The sequence below is a fragment of the Pyrgilauda ruficollis genome, unplaced genomic scaffold (assembly GCF_017590135.1).
Source record: "Pyrgilauda ruficollis isolate IOZ18807 unplaced genomic scaffold, ASM1759013v1 scaffold12, whole genome shotgun sequence".
Classification (NCBI taxonomy): domain Eukaryota; kingdom Metazoa; phylum Chordata; class Aves; order Passeriformes; family Passeridae; genus Pyrgilauda; species Pyrgilauda ruficollis.
In genome coordinates this window covers 5,449,326-5,473,370 of record NW_024510321.1, presented here as the reverse complement: position 1 = coordinate 5,473,370, position 24,045 = coordinate 5,449,326, and the positions used below count along the sequence as shown (strand labels likewise).

General features: G+C 40.7%; 1 protein-coding gene across 1 annotated transcript in view; it reads right to left on the bottom strand.

The window, feature by feature from the left end:
- DPP6 (dipeptidyl peptidase like 6) overlaps positions 1-24,045 on the bottom strand; it is a 395,169-nt gene that overhangs the window by 35,785 nt on the left and 335,339 nt on the right. The window contains exons 9-14 of the mRNA XM_041487906.1: positions 15,617-15,771; positions 14,204-14,301; positions 10,235-10,358; positions 9,275-9,313; positions 2,292-2,399; positions 1,666-1,757 (exon numbers count right to left, since the gene is read on the bottom strand). Of these exons, the coding sequence (XP_041343840.1) occupies positions 1,666-1,757; positions 2,292-2,399; positions 9,275-9,313; positions 10,235-10,358; positions 14,204-14,301; positions 15,617-15,771 (616 nt within the window). The remainder of the gene's footprint in view (positions 1-1,665; positions 1,758-2,291; positions 2,400-9,274; positions 9,314-10,234; positions 10,359-14,203; positions 14,302-15,616; positions 15,772-24,045) is intronic.

Genomic DNA, 24,045 nt, shown 5'->3' with positions numbered 1-24,045 from the left:
TTTGCACCACTAGAAAGGTTGAGAAGTGGCTCATGCAACAACATCTTCACTCATATTACCATTTTCATGATCTTGTGAAAACAAGGGGAGTTTAAATTGAACAAGGAGAAGATACAGAGAGAGACATCACTGAGAGGCTCAAGAAACTACACGGCAGACTGCACTGCAATTAAAACAAGCATGGAAAACTTTGGGTCCTACACTTGTCATGTCAGTGGATCAAAAAAGGATCAAGTGATTAAGTGGAAGACATCCACCTTTTGCCTCAGGACTCATGGCTCAGAATTTCTTTTATCTTTTATTCTTTAAATCTCCTTTCTTCTCTCTCTAGAGGAAGTTTTTACTTCTCTGGCCATATTATTTTCTCTGCCCAGTTAATCTTTGTCAGCTAATCAGGGTTTGATGGGAAGCAGAGCATGAAGCTGAAGAACACTTTGCTGTCCTTGTTCTGTGCTGAGCTCCTCTCTGGATAAACAACACCAGCTCTGCTGTGCAGTGGCAGCTTCTGAAGGTAAAAGAATGATGCTGCAGGAGGTGGCCAACCTCAGTCCCACCTGTGAAATCTGAATTAAACCCTGAGATGCGTTTTGTGTGGATAATTCTAGAGCACAGGAGAAAATGTAGCATCCCTGGGGTGAACAATGCCAGGAAGGGTTTTCATCCCTGCTGATCTGATTCCAACAAGCTGCACTTGCCTAGGCACACATCTTGATTGTACAAATTGTGTGTGGCATTTTCTGCTTGACTGGCCAGTTAAAATGCCAATGAAACTCTGGTGCTAGTTTGCTACTTAGGCCACCCCTGGAAGTGCTCAAGGCCAGGTTTGAGGGGAGCCTGGTCCAGTGGAAGGTGTCCCTGCCCACAGCAGGCAGCTGGAACTGGATGCTCTTTCTCTTCCAGCCCAAACCATTCTGTGATTCTACATTTCTATGATTTTATATTGTTCTGAAGTTATTGGTAATTAAGAGCATTCAAAATCTTGGAGAAACACTGTGCTCTTAATGATCACTCAAAATTTATTATATTCCAGAGACTGTTTGCTCAACTGTTCAGTGCCCTTGAGTAACTGAGAGGTGAGAACCTTGTATCCATCCAAAAGTTTTTCTGGAAAGGCATCTGTTATTTGACTCCAGAAGCTGTCTAAATATTTTCTTATGTAATTTCTTGAAGTGTATTTGAAAAAGTGAATGTTTACAGAACTTATTTTAAAAGCATAGAGAACAAGTGTGAAGAAGGGTGGGTTTGTTTTTCTTGTTTTTGTTTTTTATTTTTTCCCCTAATTCTAACTAAATACTTTTTTTTTTTTCCCTACTGCATTGGTATTTTTGCAGGTCAACAAAAGATTCTAAAACTGACTAAGTGGTTGATGAAAATAAGCTGCTTTCCTACAGAGGGTAATATCAGAAGTTACAGCAGGAGAAATTACTCGTCTGCACAAATATATTTAACACTCATAGAAATAGAGGTTTGAACTGTACAGATTATTCCAAATAACACAAGATATGTGTAATGGTGTGAGAGGTTAAGCCAAAATTGAGACAACTTTTCCTACTTTCTTATCCCCAGCTCCTCATGCTCACAGGTTTCAGTGCATACACAACACCTTTGTAACTAACCCAGGGCTAAACAAAGGAAGTCTGATTTGTCAGGCCAAAGTTTACTTACATTTTCTGCCTCTTTTCATCATATGCCAGTATCTTTGTCACATCCCAGTCTCCAGATGTAATAGCCTGTAAGTCATCATTGCTACTGTTGGGCTGCCAGAAAGAAAAGAGAATGAGATTTCTTTATTGCTAAAACTTCTGAAACAGGGAGCTCTTCTGGCTCCATTGCCCATGAAAAATAAACCAAACATCTGCAATTTCCACCACTACACCTGCCATTTCTGTGAATCTGCAGGTATAACAGAGTCAGAATAATTTTAACCATGTCTCCACTGAAGATGATGAGGTGAATTCAGCACAGAGCAACTTCAAACCCCTTCCTCTAATACAGGTGCCCACATGCTTCTGTTTAGTCCTTTATGGCAGAGTGGAGATTTACTTATCTATGACTAAGGTGACATCACAAAAACAAAACCAATAATAATTGTTCGGAAAGAGACAATCCACTGACCTTTCTCTTTGGAAATTCACATTATCTTATGCCCAAATAAAGCATCATTGGAAGTTTTCTTGTATGCACAAGACTTTTTTACATCTGCACCTGCCCATCTCGTTGCTACAAGCACAGACACCACTTTTTATTGCTGTCTGCCTCAGGTGAGGCCCAGAGCAGCAGCAGTGAGTCACCTGTGAGGATGACATGGCGATGTGGTAGAAATGCCCACGTCCTCCCTGGGGAATGGCCCGGACAAAGAAAAACTTCCGACCGTCCCTGGAAAAAACGGGCTCTTCATTCTGTAAAAGCAGCAAAATTAAGGCGTGAATTAGTGTTAATTGAATTTAGAATTGCTAATTGTTAATCATATTTAGAATTGCTCAGCACTCCAACACCCTGTAAAACTAATTCACAGCAAAACAGAAAGTGGTCTTTGATAGCAAGCTGAGGCAAAGAGCCCACTGAAAACTGGAGGAAGTTTTGAGGTTTGCTTCTTGCTCTTGGGAAAGCAGACACCTTTCATCTGGGGGAGGACAGGCAGCAAGGAGAGTTCCTTGGCTATAAAGTCAATTCCCATTTGCAAAGCCAAAATGCACATTCTCAGCTGGCTGCTCGAGGCACTTGGAGCCTTTAGAACTGCTGTGACAAACCCTGATTACCCTGCTGGAAGAACCTCTCTGTTCTTCCAGAGGAAACACAACTGAACAGCATCTGACTGCTGTCTTTTTCTACTGCCTTACAAATGCTTATCTCACTGAATTATTTATGAAGGAGAGGATCTCCTGCAGCACTCTTTGACACAGAGCTCCCCAGTGAACATGGTGATTGAATTTATTGGGTGACTGGAACTTCCACCCAGAGATAGAAGAGACTCCACAGAAGGAAAATCAAACACCACATGTGGCAAGCAAGCATCTCTTGGAAAGGAATATTCTTTTTGTGAACAAGAGCCCTGAGGCTCATGAGAAGTCTCCACTACATGAAAAGGTTGAACAGCAGATTACCAGGGAAGGCAGAAAGATGGTCCATGTGGTGGGACTCAGGAGCTCTGTACCAACAGGACTGGCTACATGAAGCTAACTCTGTGTCAGCTAGTTGGGAGTCAGTAATAAGCTCAACCTTTGCTGAAGCTTCCTGTGATATCAGGATTTTCTGTGCCTGGATGAGCCCTTCTTTGGCTGGGTTTTGTGAACCCTTCTTTATCCAGGGCAACCAACAAAGAGATGTTGCCAGCCTCTTCTGGGCCCTCTGCAGTTCAGTGTTAATCAAACCCCTTGACTTTCTGCTTGGCACATGCCAAGACACCACACTGAACCAGCAGGAACCTGGTTGTACATGGAGACTTATGGCACAGCAAAGGAATAAACATTTTTATTTCCCATAAGCTAACACATTATTCTTACTCTGTGTTCCTTTGCTCCTTTGTTCTTTACTGATTAATTCTTTTCTGCTATTCATCAGATTTGTCAGTGCTCTATTAGGTGTTCAAACTGTTCTTTTTGCCTTTTATTTTCCCCTGCTTAGGTTTTCAGTGTATTTTAAAATGTGCCCATTTGCAGCTTGTTGCAGCTCAATGAAATAATGGTTTCATTTATTTCTGACATTGTTCTGGAACCTGAAACACGAAACTCTATATTATTTCCAAATGTCTTTCATGACAGGAGAAACCTCATTGAATAATGACTGTGATAGCTCAGGCAAACCTTCTGCTCGACAGGTTTTCCTTTCCTGAGGTAGGTAGCAATGAGTTCACCCTCCATTTCTATATCTGTGCCTCCTGCATTATGTATTCCAGCAATATGTCTCTGCCAGTGAGAGCAGGCATTGTGCTGATGAGTTTGAGGTTCATTCAGAGCCACAGGGGAAGGAGGTTCACAGCACAGGTGATAGATGTGAGTATTTAGCACTGGGCTGGGGATACAGGACAGTCTGTTTGCATGTTTCATTGCTGGAAAGGCAGCACATGAATGAGGCAGAACTTTGTGACAGAGATGATGACTTACCCAGGGGGTAAATGGAGAGACAGACTGAAATTCTCTTGGAACAGGATTTTATAATTTAGGGAGCTACACTGGGCACATAATTATCAAATGTTGGCCCAAAGACAAAGGATGCAGCAGAAATAGGACCCAGAGTTCCATAACAGAAATATTCAAATTCATCCACCAGAGATAAAAAAGCAGCTTCTGGCTACAAACAAGAAAATATTCTGCATGTGATATGAACTGTCAGAACCTTTTGTCAACTATTTTTGACTGAATCCCACAATAATAGAACAGAACAGCCCTCCTTGAAAATAATAGATCAGTTTAGTTCTAGTAAAAGACAATACTTTTACTATGCAGCAGGTATGGAATGTTTGGAAGTTTTTGCCATGGGAGGATTATAGCCACAGGTGGAATCAGTAGGTAAAAAAAGGTATTGAACAAATTCCTGTTTCATTAATACATTTTAAAGGATAAGGGTATAATCTCAAATGTCTGTAATCTTTTTGTTGTAGATGATAGTAAAATATGAGAAAATTATGCCACCAAATACTTCAGGTTTTTTGGAAAAGAGAAGGCAATGGGAGGATGCTGGAGGGGTCAGAACCTCCTGGAGAGTTCAGTGCTGGAGCTCAGAGCTGCACAACTCAACTCAGTGTATCCGCAAAAGGTCAGGAGAAAAAAAAACGAGTGCCCCAGGGCTTATCCCAAGCTTGGCAGAATCAGGATGGGTGAGGGGACAATGCTAAATGCAGTCTGAGCTTCTGTAGATCCTAGAGAGGAGCACAAAGTCCTGGTGTAAAGAATAACAATTAAAAAGGTTGAGTGTATTCAATTGTGTTTGGAGAGGGATCACTGAGCATCACTGGATCTGCAGCCACCTGAGGAGACTCCTCTTGCAAAACAAGGGAAGATAAGGTGTGGACAGGAGGGTGGGGAGTGCACAGGTGTCTCTAACCTTGAGGATTTGCATGATCAAACACACACCAGGACAAATATTTGAAAGAGAACTGATCCGGTTTATGGTGAGCTGGAATTTATGAAAGATTAGTGGACACAGAAATCCAGCTCTACCAAACCCATCCACACACTAACATGGGGCAAACAATCATCATATTTCAGCAGCACACATTGCAGCTCCAAACTGGTTTGTCTGTGATCAACACAGTCCCAGCCCCCAGTTCTTCTACAGCGCCTCACATGCTCTTGGACATTTCCTCACAGAAATTAGTGGTAAAGCAGATTCTTTGCATGTTGGTTTTATTACTGACTGAGAGTTATACTTCCACAAGAATTATGATTTTCTGGTTCATCCTCAGGTTTTAAAAAGGAAACAAATTAATCTGAATAACTGGATCCTTTCCAATTGATTCTTTGATGTATTTTCCCTTTGTCAGCAGTCTCCTGCCCTCTGTGTCTGATCCATCTTTGCCCAGATCCCAGAATTAAAGATTTAGCTGTGATGGCAATTATTATTTCAGTGAAATGCCCCAATACTTTCTGTGTCACAGGCCCATAGCTCTGATAAACAGATAGGTGTGACATGAATTCTTTTAATTGCTTGCATATTGGTAAACTCTTTGTTTAAATCCAACAGAGAAAACACCCAATGTGCACTGACTCTAATGGGACAATGCAGACACCTCTTTAGGGCAGGGGGAAGATCTCTTTCCATCTCCTGACACACTCAGCCCCTGGGACAATGCTGAGCTTCATCCTCATCCTTATCCTCATCCTCTTCTGTGGCTGGGTGCACCACACCTTTGGCCATCTCTGAAGCCATGGCAGCTGCACCAAAATCAGAGTCAACAACTGGAAAAGATCCAATGTCTCTGGGTAGAGATCCCCCTCACTGGGTGAAATGGGAACTCTTCCTTTAAGCACCAAAAAGATTGTTTGTAGCCAGGAGCTGCTTTTTTTACCTCTGGTAGATGAATTTGAGTATTTGAGTTATGCAACTCTGGGTCCTATTTCTGCTGCATCCTTTGTCATTAGGCCAAAATTAGGTCAGTTATAGGACAATTGCATGGCAAAAGGGCTTTACAGGGTGAAAAAGTGGGTCCTGTTTGTAAGTTCCTCTGAACTCTGTTTTTATTTTAAAAATCTCTTCTCCTACCTCATGTTAACTACATGTAAGAACCATTACTAAGTTATCATGCAGGATTAAAGCAAGGGAGTATTCATCATCTCCACCTTTTAAGCCTTTAGCTTCAGACTGATGTCATCTAAAGCAATGGGCAAATAGAACTGGAAAGAAAAATGCAACCCAAAGAAGCTGTTATCAGGGGAGGGCAGCCAGCCCATGCAGGCAGTTTTGGAGGTTATAGGTCTCTAAACAATTTTATGGTCTCTTAGTCCTGCCAACATCAGTGCCAAAGCCTGCAGCCTTTGGTGGAGTTGCTATTGCACCCTGGTTTCCAATTAAATCTTTTTTTTCAGGCCACATTCACAATTAAATAAATAAAACTGTTAAAATGCCAGTAAAGTTGATCATCAGCAGGTGCTCAGAAATTGCCTGATCTCTCCCTTGCTGACTCATAGCCTGTACATGACCATCCCCAGTACCATTGGAAAATGGCTTCTAGCTATAATTAGTGTTCCAAACAGTTTGTGTATTTAAGCAAAAGCATGAGTGAAGTTCAGTCTGGCTCTTGTGCTCAGAAGTGCACAAGCAAGTATATAAATAAAAGAAGTATAAACTTGCAGAGTCCCTGGACAGTTTTAGTGAATATGTGCCACCTCATCTGACAAAGAGTGACAGATACTTTCTAGCAAATCCTGTGTAAATACTGTGTATTCCTCATTATACTTTGAGTAGTTTACCCTATTTTTTAGCTGCACGGGAAGTAGCTGCATTATTTCTCTTTACCTGTGTTGGAGAGAGGCTCTCCAAAGATTCTGGACTTGCATAAAATATATTCATGAACTTGAGCCCAGAAGGAAATATGAGATTGTTTACTATGACCTTCCACACACAGACTTCTAAATGCTGCTGAGTCACCAAACTACTAAACAACAAAATTCAAATTCATGGCTTGTATGCTTTATCTCAGAACTCCCAGGATTTCAGACAGCTGAAAAAAGCCAGCCCTGCCATCCTTGGAGACTCCCTCGTGTCCTTGGTGAGTGTCTTCTTGTCCCCTAATCCCAGCTGACTGTTTGTCCCTATTCAAGGATGCACCTAAATTCCCAGGAAAAAGGTAAAACCTGTGCATGCCTTTCAAACCAGGCATACGGGGAATTTTTAAAGGAGTATTTTAAAGAACAGGGTAAGCAGTTGGATTCCTTGGTCCTACTGATTTAAAATTGGGCCACTTCTGACAAGGAGATCTTAGGGGTGGGCTGAACCCTGCCCGGGGTCCCTTGATTGTGTGACCCCACTGTCACCAGCCTGGCTGTCTCCAGAGGGGACAGGGCACCTGGCTCATTTGCAAACACTTATATTAAAATGTCTCAACCAAGGAGTCCTCATCCTGAGCCAAGCCACACTCCTGAGATCCTTCAGCAGCTGCCTGATGTGCAATTAATCTCCTTCTTGAAGAGGTTAGTGGACTAAAACTAGCATTTAACATTTTCACATCATTCTCATAGTCTGGCACACATGCCATGAAAATACCTTTCCAGTTATCTGGATTAATGTGTCATAGAATAAAAGGCAAATATAGAAAATACAATTATCCCAGTAATCATATTCAGTCAAAACTAGAATTTTAAGTAATTTTGTTGTCAGAAATACTGACAAAAGAGCTATATGATTCTCCAGACTCTTACAAAAGCTTTTGAAGGATGCCATCAAATGTCTCCAAAGTCCATAGAAAATGTTATTTTAGTTTAGCACTGAGATGTCTGACTCATTTGGCTGTAATGAACACCCTTCTCTAACATTAAACTAAGTGTGTGCTCTCAAACTAAGCACATGCTTTTGGAGATGTAGTAAAACAAAATGTATTTCTCTGGAGCAGGTCCATTAGAGACTGACAGATCATTTACTTCAGATTTGAGGATAAAGCACCATCTTTTAATGCCTGTCCACATGGTAGGTGACTAAATAACCACAGCAGTGTAAAAACACAAGTTGTACTATACTGTGTTAATAAAATACAACTTCTACTGAACTGCAGTAAATAGCAATGAAAGGATTATTTTCCTGCTATTGCCTTCAAACTTATAAAATAAATAATGCCAGTTAAGGGTGGTGTTTTTTGTGGTTTTTTTAATTTTTTTTTTTAATGTACAAGTTCTGGACAATTTAATTTTCCCTTGATTTGGCTTGTCTTTTAAGCTTTTGTTTTCTACTCAAGCCAATAGAGTCCTTATGAACGCAAAGAATATTTCAACACCATTTTTACTCTATATCAGCAAAAGATTATTTGAAATGCTTGGAGCACAGAACCTATTTCCCCATAAAATCAATTTTCATGTGGATCACACACTGCCCATTGCTGCAGGACAGCCACTGGAACAGGGGAGCATTGTTCTTGCTGTGAACTGATGAAATGCCATTTCTACAGGGTCTTGGCTCCTCTGAGCAGGCTGTGACAAAAATTTGAAATGCTTTAAATCTGGACTTGGAAAAATATATCAAACAAGATATTTTGTGACATGCTGCTCCCTGTCTGGCATTCACACAGGGCTTGAAAAGCAGTTTGGTGTTGTGGCTGAATGGAGATCACAGCTTCTCTCTCAAATCCAGCTTCATTTAATCTGAGGTCCCTTCACACACTGACTCCTGGGCAAGTGTTATATATGATATTTATCTGACTCAACACTCTATCTGCATGATGTTGTCTCTGAATGGACAGAGAACCTCTCAATAAAATGACCAGAAAACAACAACCATAGTATTTAAACTGTGATCATCAGTGTCGGGGCAGGGTGTGAAGGATTTCCTCTGAGGCTGATGAGTCCTATACAGATACTGCCAGTGAGTGATTTCCCTCCCACATCAGCTTTTCATCTCTTTTAAGTACAAGGAAATTGCAGGCTGAGGACTATGGGACCTACCAGAGTGGATGGCATCTTTACTGAGAACTTGTTTGTTACTGAGAAGCTCTTTCCTGTTATACAGATCATGCCGTCTTCCAAGTCGCTCTCTCAAATCTGGAAATCACTTTTTTCTCTTTGGGGAAAAACTCAATGAAGCAATTATCCTACCAAAAACTTGACTACAAGGAGAAGATCACTCTTACCTGTCTGTGCAGCCAGGCATCGCTCTCATCTTCATGTTTCTGAAACACAAAAAGATCATTAATACCATACTTGTCATATATTATATTTTGCCTATCAATGCAGGAAGCTGTTGGATTAGAGAAAACACAAAAAGATCATTAATATATATTATACTTGTCATATATTATATTTTGCCTATCAATGCACGAAGCTGTTGGATTAGAGTTGAAAGGTTGCTCAGAAATACAGAGAAACTGTTTAAATATGTGTTTCTGAAGTGGAATCCAGTGGCTGCTTTTCTTGACTTTCCTTCCTGTTGGACAAGCATTCACTAGATCAAGAAAGCATTTTATACATACAGACAAAACAGATAAATCTACAAGCTGTATTATTCCTCAAAGAAATAATATTCTTAAGAAATAAATATAGGCTGAAATTAAAGTTATTAAGAAAAAAAACTTCTCACCATGCTCTATGCACAGAATTGCATGATCATTTTCAAGGGATGGGTGTATTAGAACAATTTTATACAGTGGAAACACATGCCAATTTAAATGATGGAATCTGCTAATGGAATCTGCTGATCTTCTATCAATACACCATTTGGATTAGTGCATTTATAGAAGGGACTAATTAACCACAACTAAGATAAGCAGGAGCTGGTTTTAATGCCATTAAATACATATAATTCAGCTAGAATGTTGCAAGGGTATTTAGGCTGCAAATTGTTGAGGTGTGCAAGCTTGTGTGTGGGTAAAGGTGATCAAGACAGGTAATCACTCTCCCTCAAACACACACAGGGTGTTCTTGGATTACTGGGTGTTAAAAAAAAATTAAAAACTGAACATTGTTTATGTTCTGTCTGCCTGAATTAATTGTGTTCCGGTTGGCTTTTCACCATGTAAAATAAGTTAAATAGTTTCTCTTTGCTTGGGTTATGGACACTGATGGCAAGTGACCGCTGTGCAAACCTCTCCTACCTTGGTGCAGACCCCCGTGGTGGCGTCGCAGAGCGTCAGGATGGACACGTTCTGGGCCCTGTTCAGCCAGTTCACTGCCACCTTGGTGCTGGTGGCCCATTTCACCATGGTGATGTAGTAGTCCCTGCAAACACACACACACACAGAGCAGGTCACAACGCTGCCATCCGGAATTGCCACGCGGCAGAGCAGGGGCTGCTGCGGGCAAACAGGCCAGGAGACAGCTGTGGTTTTAAAGAACATCATGTCCTGATGTCTCTAGACTGCTTTATGTATGGATTTCAACCCCTAAAAATGACATTTTTAGGGCTGAGCAGGTGTTTTATCTGCCACTTCTGGAAGTTATTTTCAAAGAAGAGACGAATACAGAGATAAAGACTCTTTCAAGCTATTCTGTCTTCCAAGAAGGATTGAACTGCCTGGAGCTACAAATTTATGCACAGGTGGAAAAGAAATTGCAAACCATTTCCATTCTGAGCTAAACTAAACTGAGCTGACTCAGACCCATCACTATCAATGGTTGGGTTCTTGATGCTTATGAAAAGCTGATGGCCTCTGGGCATGCTGGCTAAACACCAAAGTATCCAGGAGTGTTGTATTAAAAAGACAAATAGTAAGAAGGATTTTGGAGCAACACAGGGTTTCTGTAAAGCAGATGCAGCTGGTTGCTATAAAGACATCGGCAGAGACAGTTTACATGAGCAAAACCACCCTCCTACACTCCCTGCATCATCTTATTGCTGGACATTTTCAGGTTGTGATGATACTTGGAGTAAACCATGGGTGTGGACTGCACAGTCCTGTAATTGATACCTTCAGGAAAAGTCCCATGCAATAGTGAGGACTGCAACCACCTAGGCTGGGCTGGAAAACACAGGAATAAATCCAGTGATGGTTGCCTTCTCAGAGCCAGGGCATGGTGCTAGAGATGCCCACCTCTGCAGCAATTCAGGGCTCCAGCACTTCATTTGCAGGGCACAACTCTGGCTGAACTGCCAAAGCTGGTGATGTTATAATATACTGCTGGGCCATGTGGGCCAAGAGATCCTTAAAGTATAATAAGACTTTTTACAGCATACAGTCTATAAAAAATTTATTAGTTCATTTGTTTGCTATAAAATATGTATAAGGAATTGTTGCTCTTGTTGGAAATAATGTGCTGTGTCACTGGAGAGCCCTTTGTGTTCTGGCAAGAGCTCCTGCATATACTGAAGAGAAAGGGCAAAAGCACAAAGGTCTGTTTGTCTAGAAAAATAACAAGCTGGAAATTGATTTTGTACTTTTCAGTAATATTTAGTGCCTGAAATTGGCTGCAGGGAAAAGGAACAAAAAGCCTCAATACTTGCATCCACTGCACTAGGGAGAAGGATATGCCCAGGTGAGACAACAGCAGTCTGAAAATTTAGAGCCTGAAAGAAAACTGTAATTTTACTCTTCATCAGCAACAGTGTAGGCCCTAAGAGGAAAAAAAAAACCCCAAAACAACACAGCAAAATTAAACTGTATAACTGTCTCTTCTTTCTCTCCAAAATGAACTGAGCAGATTCAGTCTCCCCAGAAAAAGGAATGTGATTTTAGTACTTATTGTAGCTTGGAGCATTTTTTCTATAAATCCAATTTAAAGGTTCAAGGACATATATTCAATTTTTACATCCTTCCCACTGTTTGAACACAGGAGTCACAGTTCTTTCTCAGGAACTTATGACTATTATTTTAGGTAAATCATGGTCTTCCCTACCACCCCAGAGAAGGGCATGGAATCTCAATTCCCCTCTGAACCCTCTTCCAGTCATCAAGACCACGGATAACCCAGCCCACAGATAACTGCAGGTACCTGGTAGTCATTATTCTAGTTTTTGAGTAGTGTGGAGTCTTTAATTTCATTTACTTCCCTTCATGTCTCTTCTATAGGACACCCAAGTTTTATGGTTCTCATTTTGCAGCGGAAAATGAGACAAGAAGGTGTGATTCATCTCAGCTAATTTTCAACATCTGCTGCTCCTGCAGCTGCACTGGTTGAGCAGCCAGTGGAGAGAAATGGGAAATCAGTGCAATTCCCAAGCCTCTCTGCCTGTCCTGTCCCACATTTTATGTGGAGCTGATCAAAGGGAGAACCTGTTTCTTCCACAGAATGAAATCCATGGTGGTCCTTGGTGGTCCTTGACCACTGCATTTACAGACATCCACACCAGAGCAAAAGGGAAGGGGCACCTTGTTTGAGACCTGTCAGGAAGGGTGAAGCCATCCTGAGTTTTGCAATGGATTTCCACACCCCAGTAAAGACATTTTTGGTTCAGTCTGAATCATCTAAGACTGAGGTTATTGGGCAGAGCCTTGTTCATGCCCCAGCTTTCCACGGCTGCTTCCTGGAGGCAGGAATCCCCAACACGAGGTGTGACCCTACAGTATGAATACCTGCAGTATGGCCACGGCGACAAAGGCACAAACAGCACAAAGAACAGACAGTGATTTATTACAGACCAAGGGACAGGCAGCAGCACAGCCCATGGTCCCTGGGCACAGACAGTGCCTCAGATCCAGACTGGAATTGTCTGACTTTTTCCATTATTTATTTGTTTCTGGCCCATGCAAGGGCCAGTGATGATTTCTGCGCTTGAGGGAGATAACACCATCCCTCAGTTTGCCATGTGAGATGCAAATATGAGAAATAAACTGGGTGATGATCAAATTCTGACCAACTGCAGATGAAACTCTTGAGGTCCAGTGGTTTTTGTCAAAATAAAAAAAATGCTTGTCAGGCATTAAATGTTATAGTACTACTTTTCACCCTTCAATTTCAACCCCTTCCCTTCACTTTCTTTTTTTCACAGAAGAGCATGACATTGGAGAAAACCTGACAAAAATGCTCAGAATGAAAGATATTTAAAAAGTGATCAATATTGTACATTTCACCCCAAATATTTTTTCCCATCATCAGCTTTTTTTTTTTTTAATTTTTTATTTTATTTGTTTTATTTTGTTTTGTTTCAACTGAAAAATATCCAATTTCTCTGGAAAATTTCTGGCTTCTTTCAGTTTTGAAAGCAAAAATATCTCCACTTTATTCTCAGCTTTATTAATTGTACCAAATAACTTTGCTCCAGATAAAAAGAACATGAAATACCACTCTGTCCATATATCATCTGCACTGAGCACACAGAAATGTTTCAGATAGGATGTGTCTGCTGGAAGATCCTTATCACCAACTTCCCCTGCTTTCTTGAGACTCCCTTCTGTAACTGCATGTACAGTACATCCCTCTTGCCTATTTTAATAACATTTTATCACACTAATCTTCTCATTTCAGAAAACATATGCATAATGAAAATACACCCCTATTGCTCTGGCAGCACTACTTCTATCATCCCTACAGATAGCAATTGCCATGGTTTTGATGAAATATACAGGCACTAATTAATTATGGTGTATTTTGCATCATTTTGTAATATTGATTGCAACCAAATAATTTATGGCCACCCATAACCATATAGAACAAATTTATGAACAGCACTTGGATCCTGCAGTTGGAAGTTATTGCTGTAATTAAAACCTTTCTGAGTCTCTCTGTTTACAGAGAATGCTACCAAAAGAGAAATGATATTGTTCAGGAGCCACCATTCTGTTACTGTGATGGGGATGCTGGGATCCTGAATTTCCACCTGCTGTACATAGGTCTGCAGTTGTATTTTTGAAAGGCAAATACCCATTTGGTTTGGCAAGAACTCATACTTCTTTTGCATAAATGTGTTTGGATTGTTTTAAAGTTATTCAGTGTAAACCTGTTCTAATATAATGTTCCATAAAATACATGTAAAATGGCGAGTAATTTGAAAAAAAATAAGCATATTTACACAAAATGAAACTTTTTGATAGCAGCAGAGAAAGGTCCAGTGTTAAAAACTGTAAAATTATCTTGAAAAAAAACCCATGGGAACTGGGGTTAGCATTCAAGGGTGAGAAATCACCTACCTCATTCTCTGATCATCTGGGGGAGTCATTTCCAGGTCATGAGTGGGTCCATTCAGACCAATCACATGCAAAGAAATAGTTGGATTTTCCATTCCAGCCTGGATTTTAGAAAAGAATAAATTACCATATCATATACAACACAGAATGGTTTTGGTTTATTGTATCCCCATGGATTATGAAAAGCATTTCCATTGAAGAGGATATGGATTGGACTGCTATGGTCTTTCACAGGGAGGCTGCTCAAATCTAGGATACGGCACAGAGGTGTGGAGAGGTTGGCAGGCACAAAAAAAGGGTAATTTTACTCAGGACACTTCTAACCTTAGTAAAAAAATCCTCCTTTTCATGGCAACTAGAAATTTTGCTATTTCCTGCACCTTTTGACAAAAGATTGTCTAATAGGATGATGGTTGATATAGTGAAATACTGATTCATTTTGCACTGGGAGAAAAGGCATCACCTGCTGAACCACTGATTCCCACAAAACCTGCATATTTGTGGGTGTCTCTCCTGTTAAATTATGCTCCAATTTGAACCAGCATGTGAGGTTTAAGGCAACCAGTGCTTAAAGCAAGAAACCCAGAAGGAACGACTGCAGCAGACACCCCTGTGCTGCTTTAGAGCAGGAAATGCCAGCAGTAACAGCAGCAGTGAGTCTGTGCTGCTGGGGAGCTGTGTCAGTGCTGTGCACTCCCCGCAGCGCTGCAGTCAAGGGGAGATTGGCTCTTAAGTCTTTTCTGTCTTTCAGGCACAGCAAACCTCTTAAACCAATGTCTCCTCTGACATTAGGCCACCCTGGATATTCTAAGGAAGACCAAATACTGCATATATCCATCTATCTCTTATCTATCCATCTATCTATCCATCTATCTGTCTATCTATCTATCCATTATCTATCTATCTATCTATCTATCTATCTATCTATCTATCTCTCTATCTCCTATCTGTCTATCTATCCATTATCTATCCATCAAATAAAAAATCTAAATATAGAAATGTATCTAAATATAGAAACATGTCTAAACATAGAAACATATCCAAACACAGATATAAAGAAATTCCAAACCCTCAGACACCAACAAGCCCATCCTGGAGGCAAACCCGCAGATAACATCCAACTTCCATCTGTTCCAGCAGGGAAGCACAATTTCTTTTGTGTGTGTAAAAAGCAAGGATTTGTAAATTGTATTTTCATTGTAAATAGAGTCACTAATTCTCATAGAAGCAGAAAAGTGCAATTTTACAAATGCAGCTAAAGGGTGTGCTAAATGCACATTTACTGAGGAACAGCTGATCTGTTTATTTTCATTGCTTATGAGTGTGCATTATTAGTCTCCTGTCTGAGCCCACTGGAAATAAACAATTATTTATTTCTGATAGAGCAGCAGGACTGATTTTTAAATTTCCCCTTACCTTTGGATAATGGTAAGTTTTAACAGTAGGGTAAAGGATGCCTGTATATATTGGGATCTCCATGGTGGGGACTCTGGAGGCATTAATTGTTGCATATGCCAGCCTGGTACCATCAGGAGACCACCAATGAGCAATGTGAGTCTTCAAGATCTCCTCTAATTTAAAAAAAAAAAGAGAGAGAGAACAGAAAAGAAAGGGCTATTAGAGGTAAATTACTAGTTAGCAAAAAATGAAAGAGTGAAGATATGAAAATCCCAGTCTAATCTCAGCACAGGGAGGATGCCACAGGAATATCAATCAAAAATACTAATCAAATTATGCCATATACACAAATGAGCACAATTGATAACAATTACTCTGTATTTATAGGTTATTAGGCTTAATTACCTTTGCTGAAGAAACATCAAATTATTCATATTAGTACACACACTCATGACAACATAAAAGGCACTGCTTCTCCTGCCATGTGTCCTGCATGATTAGGGTTCACAACATCAGCCTAGACACATACCAATCAATTTAAACAATGTTTACACAAGTGCTTCAGCAACAATTTAAATATTCCTAAGTTCTGTTGTCAGTTGGGAATAAATAAATATAGAAATTTTCTGTAACTTATGAAAGGCTGGAACTTCAAAACAAGATACCAGGCCATAGAGTCTGTGCCTTGGATACCATCTTGACTTTTATCCCTATTTCATTTTTAAAATCACTTTTGCAAGGCAATTTGCCATAAGTAGCTGGGGTTAGAGTCTGATCCTTTATACCACTGAATTTTGGGATTTATGAGGTTTCAGTAATATAATTACCAATGAAAAGGTGCTTAGAAAAATGCCAATGCAAACATGTCAGAGTTCAAATATGGAAGAAGAAAACATTATTGCCATAATGTGAAATTATTTTTAATACTGGCAGAACCTAGTTCTTATTAAATGCAAATTTAAATAACTTCTAATTTCTAATACTTTTCATATAATCCAATGTCCTTCATTGTAAAGATGAGTTCATCTTACAGATCTGCAGAAAAGCTATAAAATCACTCTTGGTCCAAAGTGTCTGCAGTTACTGACATTTGGAAGACATTAACTTGGCTTTTTAAACCTCCCATTTTGTGAAAGACAATAATGTAATACATTTTCATTAAGAGGCTTAATATCATGTGAGTCATTCCTATTTAAGCCACCAGAAGGGCTTGCATATGCTGCACAGATTGATGGGCAGGAACATGGGTCCCATTACTTTAATGTGAGAATAAAAATTAGAGAGGCTACAGAGTGTTTCTAAGCCTTCAGCATGAAGTCCTGCTACACAGGTCCAAGCAGCTCCAATATCTGCTGCCACCACTGGTTATTGGAAAAAGGGGTGAGGATTTTCTCAGTTCAGACCCACCAGGTTTGTACACCACCCTCTGATGACCCCCCAGTCCAACCAGGACATCCCTCTGGTCAGAAGAGTAAAAACTCACCAGACACTGTTTAATTAAAAAAAAAAAAAAATTGGATGAGCAATCCTTAGAGAACAGAGAATTATATTCTTCACAGGGTAAATAAACACTTTGTTAATCAAGACTTGCATATGGCTTGGAATAAAACTCAAGGTAACATCAGAAAGGGTGCAAGGGAAAACTCATCTTCAATGCATATGGTTTTCAGAAATAACAAATTAATTAATCAATTCTTAATGGCAGCATGTAAGTGGGGTTTTTGGAAGATATTTAGAAAGCTACAAATGTTTCATGGGAAAGCACATCTGGCAAATTTGTTTTGCTGCATTGTCCCACCTGTTATATGTACATTTAAAAGATTCTGCTTTTGACTTTTATACTGGTTGCCCATTAAAGAGATAATGAAGAGCATAAAGGAAAAGGAGTAAAGATGGATGGCACATGAATCATTGACATTTTAACATTAATTAGGAATGACTTTATTCAGCAAACATTTTCTCCAGGATCTCAGACTTAATGAAGCAGTTCTGCTGAAGGTCACATACCCAGTAAGGTTTTAGTGCAGGTTTTGTGGTCCTCTGTTAATGAGATTTAATTGAATGAACCTTTTCCTTGAAACAAAGCCAGGACCTTGCTGTTATTAGAGAGATCAGTTAGTTTTAGCAAACCAGAGAACATTCTCATGGACTATAGAATGGATTAGTACTAGAAAGTTCTTTCAGCTCAAAGAAAAAATTATTTGCAATTTGCTCTTGTAGACAGTTTATTCATTGTGTTTGCATTTAGCACATGCTCTGAAAATCAGCTTCATTCAAAACTGCTGAGTTTTTGTAAAGTTAGTTCAGATCCTGTCTCGTGTGTGAAAAAACAGATTCTCCTTATACACTAAAGCCCCTCTACATATTTGGATCATGACCTCCTGGCTAAGAGCATGAAGTGACAATTGATTAAAACTTTTGCCCTCTTCCCCAGAGCTTGCAGTCACTGAGTGCCTCATGATGTCAGGATGCGTGAGTGAGCTGCTGAGATTCCTCACAGTCAGATCCTGCTGGCTTTGTGCTCATTCTTTCTCCACAGTTTTGCCTGCCAGCCCCAACAGGGCATGCAAACTTGAAAAATAGTGAGAATAAAGTGTGTGGCTGCCTTAGCTGAACAAGGGCTGCTCAGACCAGCTGGCTGGGTTCAAGCACAGGGTTTGAGACAAGTTATTCCATCTCAGCACATTTAGTAATGAATCACTCTGAAACAGCTGGATGACCCTGCTCATGAGTAGTGACTCTTCAGTGGGGACATGTATTAGCCAGTGATGTGTTTGTGCTCAGGAATGTTACAGGATGTGTATTTTAATCCTTTTTTCTAGTTGACTGAGGCCCAATTGAATGATCATTTCAAAGCTGTGTGAAACAAAGAGTCTTTTAAGTTAACAGACCCTCAGGAAGAGAATTTGAAGAACTAGGTCAGAATATATTCAGTGACAACTGGGTATACATCCCTCTTAGAGACTTCAATATCATTGGAGGAGAAAAGCAGCTGGAGGAAATAACAGAGGTGTTATTGAGCTGAATCCATGGCTGCTGCATTTGTGCATTATATGGGTGGCTGTCTTTGGAATTAGGACCAGAGCAATACCCAGAGTGAACCAGGCTGCCCAAAATGGGAATGCCATATCTTCTGAAGGATGTGTTTCCTGGTGGAAGCTCCCCTGCTCACCATAGGGAGCAGAAGGAGAAGTCCCTTGTGGTGGTTCTCAGCTGCCAAGTAACAGGCTGTGGTTAATAAGGGATTGGATGTAGCATTTGGCTATGATACCATGTGGGTAATGCCTGGAAAGACCGAACAGTGGATCAGAGGTTGGGTGAACAATTCTAGCAAGTCTGTCATCATAAATTAGCCCAGCATGTGTAAAGTTAAATCAGCCCAGCATGTGTAAAGTTAAATCAGATTATTGCAAACTGCAATTTAATTCCAGCAGCACTTGCAAGAGCAGTGAAAAGAGAGACTTTTATCTCACTTCAGGTAACAAGCTTCTCCAGGAATCACAGCAAATGAATCTGGAAGAGACCCCAAAAATCTTCTGGCTTGTTCCTCCATGGATAATATCCACCCCAATCCTGTAAGGATCTTCACAAGTGGATTTTGCTATTCCTTTTGATATTTGTATAGCAACTTTAGCCATAGAACTCAAACATTTATAATTATCATGTCCACCTCTGTCTAAGCACTGAACAGTCCAGTGAAGTGCATTCAGATCTCTGAATTCCTTGATAGACTTAATGCAGGGAAAAGCACCAGGCCTTAATCTTATGCCAGCTCTGTGGCAACCAGCAGGTTCTGGAAAAAAAAAACCCTGCTGTATGCACCACATTTGTAAATCCACAGAGATGGCTTTAATGTTCTGAACCATAATCTGCCACTGGGGCATTTCTAAAGACATTTCCATGACAAATCCACTTCCCAGGCTTGCACAGAGCTCCAGACTGGCAGAGTTCCTCTTTGCTAATAAACACATACATGTAAATGACCATGGAGGTTTCTTCATGCTTTTCTAAAATCCAGCTAATTCTGCAGTCTTTGTCCATCCTGAGTCATATTTGTGATATTTTCCTTTCTGCTGAAGGTGGCAAAGTTCTGGCTTGCTGTTTGGGAGAAATGAAGCCTTCACCAGTGACAGACTGAGAAATCCATTCGTAGCTTAGAGATTGCTTCCAATGATATCAGGAGAAAAAAACTGAGAAAAAAGATAATTTACAAGTAAAAAACCCCACCTTTTCCTGAACCTTCTTGTTAGAAGTAAAAAATAACTTGTAATTTTTAAGTGTGAGTTAACAAAAAGAGAGACTTGCACAAGGATACAAAGATGCTTGGACAGGCCAATCCTCTGACAGTCTGACCTGTACAACTGCCACTCTTTTCTATCACTAAAAATAAAATAAATTTAAAAAATTCGAAGACATCAGCATTTTAAGGCTCAAAAGCTCTCAGGGCCAGTGTTATTTATTGCTGATTTGGTAAATTACAGCAGTTCTGGGGAACATAACCAATGGTTCTGTTTGTGTGATGTATTGTAGCTGATGCTAGATCATGAAGTATTTGGTGTGCTGAAGACTTTTTGCTGTTTTATTAAAACTGTTAATAGAAAGGAATTTCAAGCAAAATGAAATTAAAGCCTGACATAAAGGTCGTGGTTTACGTTGGGAAAGAAAGCTCAAAAGAAATTGTCAGTAGGATGCATCAAAAGAACATGAGAGGAAGAGAGATCAGAGAACAGCAAGAGGGTCTAGGAAAGCAGAAAACAAAGAGTACTGAGAGAGTGAAACCCCAAGGGTTCTCATAGAAACATCAAATAAATACAAATGCTTATTTGACAGCTGCCATCTGTTTTAAAATCAATTACTAGATCATCTCAAAGCACCAACCACATGTCCAAATCGATTACTATTGTAGAGTGTGAAAGCAAGTATTTTTAGCCAGTTAGGGAAAACTCATTGTTCATATTCTCCTTTACTGACACGTTTCAGGGATGGCTGTGGAAAATGTCCTTTTATTCTATGCAACCAAATTTTTCTCTCAGTTGCTGTAGTGTATGTCCACACTGACTTCCATTAAATCATTGTAATAGATATAAAATGAGTGTAAAAAAGTAGTTATGTGTATGCAAATAGTATAAAACTGTTCTAGATTACCATACCCAATCTACATTTTCCTGTGTTGACACTATTTTGTGCTGATGTCAGCACTGCTGCACTGCTGCACTATTGATTTCAGAGCAATTAATCCTCTTTCACAGTTGTCTAATTGAGCCAGGTGGAAAAAAATTGCAATTTTGCAGGGTTGCTGAACAATTCAACAACCTTTTGTAGAAAACATAAAAATTTATGTGGCTGAGGTCAAACTATGAGCTCAGCCCAATTCCACAGTTCCTGACACCGAGATTAGCTTAGCATGGTGCTGATATCACCAAGGGGGTGGGTTTGATCCCTGTGCAGCCCATTCTGAACTCAATGATCGTTGTGGGTCCCTTCCAACTCAGAATATTCTGTGAATCTCTATGCAAACAACAACCCTCCTCAAGCTGCTTGCGCTCTTGTCCAAGAGATCCTTAAGAAAAATGAGCTGCAATGCTCTCAGAGATCTTCAGGAAAAACAAACTGCAATGCTCACCCCTGTGACCCTTTATTCCTACCCAGAACACAGAGTCTCCTCTGCCACTGACAGGCAACAAGCTTAGGAAGAATAAACCACTACTTGCTTTTATGGCATTCTTGAGGATGTGCTTTAGAGAGCACTTGATAAGCACCAAACCCTTGATCCAAAAATCTCATTGTGGAGGGCGAGCAGCTCCCGTGTGTTTGGCAGCCATGAGAAAGTGGCAGCCCCTCATCTCAGGGAAAGGAGCCCAGCCAGGAGTTCTGCATCTCCTCAAGCACAGGGAAGGTGAGGGCTGCAAGTGTCATTAGCTCCTCTAAGTCAACACCTGAGTTAATTGCTTGGACACAGGTTGTTTTCTGCTCAGAATGTCGTGTTGAGACAGCAGGAGAGGGTTTGGCCAGTGCTTTTGCCTCCCTGTTGCCAGACACTGAGGGCCAGGAGAGAGGCTCATTTCAGCAGGGTGGTTCATGCTGGGCACTGGGGAAAACCACTCTTCATGTGATCTGTGTGGTCAGCAGGATCATGTTTTGCCTCCACGTCTCTAAAGGGTCCCAGAGCTGCTGTGCAGCCTGAGCCAAGCCCAGGCTTGGCAAAGAGGCAAACCCCACTAAATGTGGGCACAAACGGGCTGTGGTCCACCTTCAGGGCTGTGAGCTGCCTCTGGGAGACAACACTGCGAGTTGCAATGCTCTGGAGGCAGACAAGTCATTGTGGGATGCTCGCTGGTACCTGGCCAGGATCCCTGAGGGAACACACGGGAATGAAGAGCAAACAGTGTCCAGCCAAGCCAGAGTGTGCACATCAGAGGCAAATCTGCCAGGCAGCCTGGCCAAATCCTGACTACTCCAACCTGGCCTCCTCATCCATACTCCCAGCTGCCAGCAGTACGCACCAATGTTTCTCTAGGACAATCTTTAGGACACTAATCCCCAAGAGGCAGGATGAGATCATGTTAGCATGGGACCAGGCTCCTGACAGACAGAAGATATTTTCTGAGGCTATTAAATTCACCTTATTTCAAAACTGTTACTTTAATGTGGATTGCTTGGGTGTTTTTTTGTTGTTTTTTTTTCCCTGACCCATTGATTCTTCTAATTTGTTGTGTTTCCAACACTAAAGGATTCTGTGCTTGCCATATGAGTCAGGGCATTAGGAATGTTGTTTATAAGGTTATTGGCAAGTAGCTGCCAGACCTTCTTGACTGTTTGATTTGCTTGGGGGCTTCAAAAGCTGGATTTATTGAACACCTGCCTGATCCTATCTTCAGGTACACCTGTACAGCCCCTACAGAATACACACCAAGCCAAGCTCAGACTGTAATAACTAAGAAATCATGAATGTTTAAAATCTCCCCCAATCATGCAAATGCATTTGTTGGAAAAAACCCAAATCAACCACCTAACAAAACAGATACACACAAGTATGAGATGTCATCTGAGACATACAGGTGGATTTTTACAAGTAAGAGAAGAATTCAGCTACTTAAAAATAGTCAAGAGTGTCACCTCCAGACCAGCTTCACACTGTGACACACTAACGCACCCAGCTCTGCAAATCCCACTTGAGGAGCAAAAAGCCATGGAGAGGAGCTGTCCTACAGATTTCACATGGATCCTGGGTACCCAGCAGGAGAAATAAGCAACTCCCCAGGAGGTTTGGCACCCCTCCAGAGCCATCACAGCAGCCAGGCAGGGTTACCAGGTGTCATAAACAAAGCCATACTGTCCTGTTGCACATCAGTATTTTAGGCTGTCCTCTTTCAAATAAACGCAGAAAAATGTTGAGTTGCCTCTACATCCTCCTTCTCCTCTTTTTAGATGTTCCTTTCTTTGTGCTTCTGAGTTTTTTTCACCTGTACCCCATCCTTAGGAATCCTTAATTTCCAAAAGCATTAATGATTAATGCTCACAACTGCTCCTAACAATTAGTGGGTGTCCTTTGGTTGTGTGAGTCATTCTCAGTGTCAGTAACAACCTTTGGACCACAGTGACAAGACTGACATGCAGATGCTGGCAAGTCTGTGATCTGTCAGGATGTCCAGAGGTAATAACGAAAATGAGGTTTGAATTATGAGAATAGAAATATTAACCATCCTACCCTCAGCTATTCCTATTTCCTGCACTCACTCCAAAGAGCAAATGCATTTAGGAAGCCCCATCTGCAGTGTCAGCCCCAAACTGCAGTCTGCCACTAATGTAAAATAAGAATGTGTTTTTCCACCACCTGGCACAAAACTTAAACCCACAGGCTGTTGTCAGCTCGTCATGAAAGCCTGTTACTAAAGGCACTAAATCTGTAGAAACTTTTCTTGGCAGAAGTCTTCTGAGCAATTTGCAGTGCAGGTTACTGATGTGAGAGTGAACACTCCCTGCAAGGTCCTGTTGTACCTTCTCAGCTGCTAAGGACCCAGAGCAGACAGAGTTCACATGGCCCAAATGAAGTAGGGTCCCTTACAGACAAATCCTTTTCTTCTTTACCCCTCTGGTGCCACTGAGCAGGTTGCTATGGCTTGAAATGTAATTTGCTTATCTGTGCAATGCAGTGAGACAAATCAGGGCTTTCATGATATGCTGAATATTTCTCTATTCAGACATGCTCAAGCAGCTTCAGCTTCACCTTTCCTTTAAATTAAAAGTTGCAGGTTCTGTCTAACAAATCTGTGGGGTTTATGATAGGAGGAAGATGGACAGCCAGCCTTGACACAGGGGATCCATTTCAATAGCTACAGATGTATCAAGAAAGTTAGCAATCACAAAACCCTCTGAATCAAAAATTCATTAGACGATTGCAATAGTTCAAGAACACAAGTGCCCAAAAGCAATCTCTTTTAATGTTT